The sequence below is a fragment of the Pinus tabuliformis genome, chromosome 6 (assembly GCF_031772625.1).
Source record: "Pinus tabuliformis cultivar Carrire ecotype Pingquan chromosome 6, CPIR1, whole genome shotgun sequence".
NCBI lineage: Eukaryota > Viridiplantae > Streptophyta > Pinopsida > Pinales > Pinaceae > Pinus > Pinus tabuliformis.
Genome location: NC_142292.1, coordinates 18,148,914 through 18,150,958, shown reverse-complemented (window position 1 = coordinate 18,150,958; position 2,045 = coordinate 18,148,914). Strand labels below are relative to the sequence as shown.

Below are 2,045 nucleotides of genomic sequence, written 5' to 3'. Positions count from 1 at the left end.
CCCACGAGATTAGTAATTTAGTAGACAGTTTCTCGTGAGTCTTTGTTTGCATTTCTCTGTCGAGTGCTCCTTCCATAATTCGAGTGATAACAGATAACAAAAGTATGGCATGTTTTCCATCTGCAATTTTTGTTACAGTGGTGGTGATGATGCACTCATTAATTGCTGTTTCTGCATCTTGCATTTTCATCTTCGGCGATTCGCTTGTGGACACAGGCAACAACAACCACATCACCACGCTTGCCAGGGCCGACATCTGGTACAATGGCATCGACTTCGCTAATCGCTTCCCCACTGGCAGGTTCTGCAATGGTAGAACTGTTCCTGATTTTCTCGGTATGAAGTTTGAACCTTCATATATTTTCGTTCCATTCTTTCTTGTTCTGTGAAATTTCATCTCTGCAGTCAATCGAATAACTGTGTTTTCATTTTGGTTGCAGCCCAAATCATGGGGTTATCAATTCCAATTCCCTATTTAGATCCCCAGGCAAATGGGACCAATTTACTCGGAGGGGTTAACTTTGCTTCCGGAGGTTCTGGAATTCTTCCATCCACTGGCTACAAATATGTGAGTAGAGTCGAGTCTAGACTACTTCTGTAACTCATGTTTATGTTCCTGCAAGTACTGTAAATGTAAAGACTCTGATGCAATACTGGTTTGCAGATTGGTAGGACTCCTTTCGACAGGCAGATCGAATATTTTGAAGACATTAAGACAAAGTTGGCTTCCATGATGGATCCTCAAGCCGAAAGTTCTCATCAATTTATATCTGAAGCTCTCTTTTACATCAACATTGGAAGCTTGGATTACATTTCTAACTACTTTCTCCGCGACTCCAAAGTTTCTCAGCTCTATAGCGCTGCGGAATATCAACAGCTGCTCCTCAGAAGGTTTGGAGATCAGTTCAAGGTAGGTTCTTTAATTTTTTTGGTCTCGACTTTAATTTTATTGGTCGAATGTGAATGTTGAATTTCATTGTTTACCCAATACTTTATAGCATAATTATCAACTAAATATTTCTGATATAAAATGTAAACTTTATAACGATGAAAAAACTTTTTCTCACCTACATATATATTCTCAGAATAACCCAACCACCTGTCTATAAAACCCTAACTTACTAAATATGGAATATTTGGGTGCAGAAAATATATGAATTGGGAGCGAGAAAATTTCTAATATCGAATCTAGGACCTTTAGGCTGCACACCTTTGATGATTAGTTTAGAAAATCTCGATAATGGTAGCTGCGTCGGTTACGCCAATGGCATCATCTCAGATTTCAACAGAGGCTTGGAAAATATGGTGAGAAATAAATTGCAGAATCAGTTTTCTGACGCACGATTTGTTCTGAGCGACAACTACGCCATCTTCAGTGAAATAATCAACAATCCATCTGCATATGGTGGGTCTATATTATATGCTTCTACACTCTCTAATTTGTTTTCTTATTAGATGTCATATTTATGAGATTGTGGTGAATGCAGGATTCAAATATGTGAATGAGAGCTGCTGTGGACTGGGACACTTGAGAGCGGAGTTCCCTTGTAGTCCAATTGCAGGATTGTGTTTCCACCGTGGAGACTATGTCTTCTGGGACGCTTTTCATCCCACAGAAGCCCTTAATGCCATTCTGGCTGCAACTCAATATGCTGGTTCACCTCAATTCATAAGACCTGTCAATCTCAAGCAACTAATGAATATAATGTAAGATGCAGAAGATCCGAATGGTCTACATCTGTGTAATTTCAATTCCAGTCTCCTTTTTAGAGCTGTTGGGGATGTATGGACAATTTTGAGTCTCAATAATTACATAATGTGGCTGTTGAATTGACATTCAAAAATTTGAATCAGCGTATTAGTGAACTTAATTAGTAGATATGCTTAGGATTGCTTCACTTCCTCCTGCAATCACAGAAGTTTGAAATTAAAATTTGATGTAGCGGAATCCCCAGAGGCGGAGGAAGAGGCCATATTACTCGAAATGTTGTATGTTACATGAAGCATAGACAACAACGTACTGTGTAGCCGTAGGAGGGCCTGTT

At 39.3% G+C, this 2,045-nt stretch overlaps 1 protein-coding gene across 1 annotated transcript; it reads left to right on the top strand.

Moving 5' to 3' along the window:
* On the top strand, positions 1 to 1,834 carry LOC149257002 (GDSL esterase/lipase 7-like). Its single transcript, XM_089368854.1, has 5 exons — positions 1 to 336; positions 441 to 568; positions 665 to 910; positions 1,147 to 1,405; positions 1,488 to 1,834. Exons 1-5 carry the CDS (start codon positions 105 to 107, stop codon positions 1,709 to 1,711), a joined length of 1,089 nt encoding a protein of 362 aa, XP_089224980.1. The 5' UTR covers positions 1 to 104; the 3' UTR covers positions 1,712 to 1,834.
* Positions 1,835 to 2,045: the final 211 nt, after the last annotated feature.

Bases quoted from the DNA above. Each gene is read 5' to 3' on its own strand.
- LOC149257002 (XM_089368854.1), top strand. From the start codon at position 105: ATGGCATGTTTTCCATCTGCAATTTTTGTTACAGTGGTGGTGATGATG. The intron at 337-440 runs GTATGAAGTTTG...TTTTGGTTGCAG, and splicing joins AACTGTTCCTGATTTTCTCG to CCCAAATCATGGGGTTATCA. The intron at 911-1,146 runs GTAGGTTCTTTA...ATTTGGGTGCAG, and splicing joins GGTTTGGAGATCAGTTCAAG to AAAATATATGAATTGGGAGC.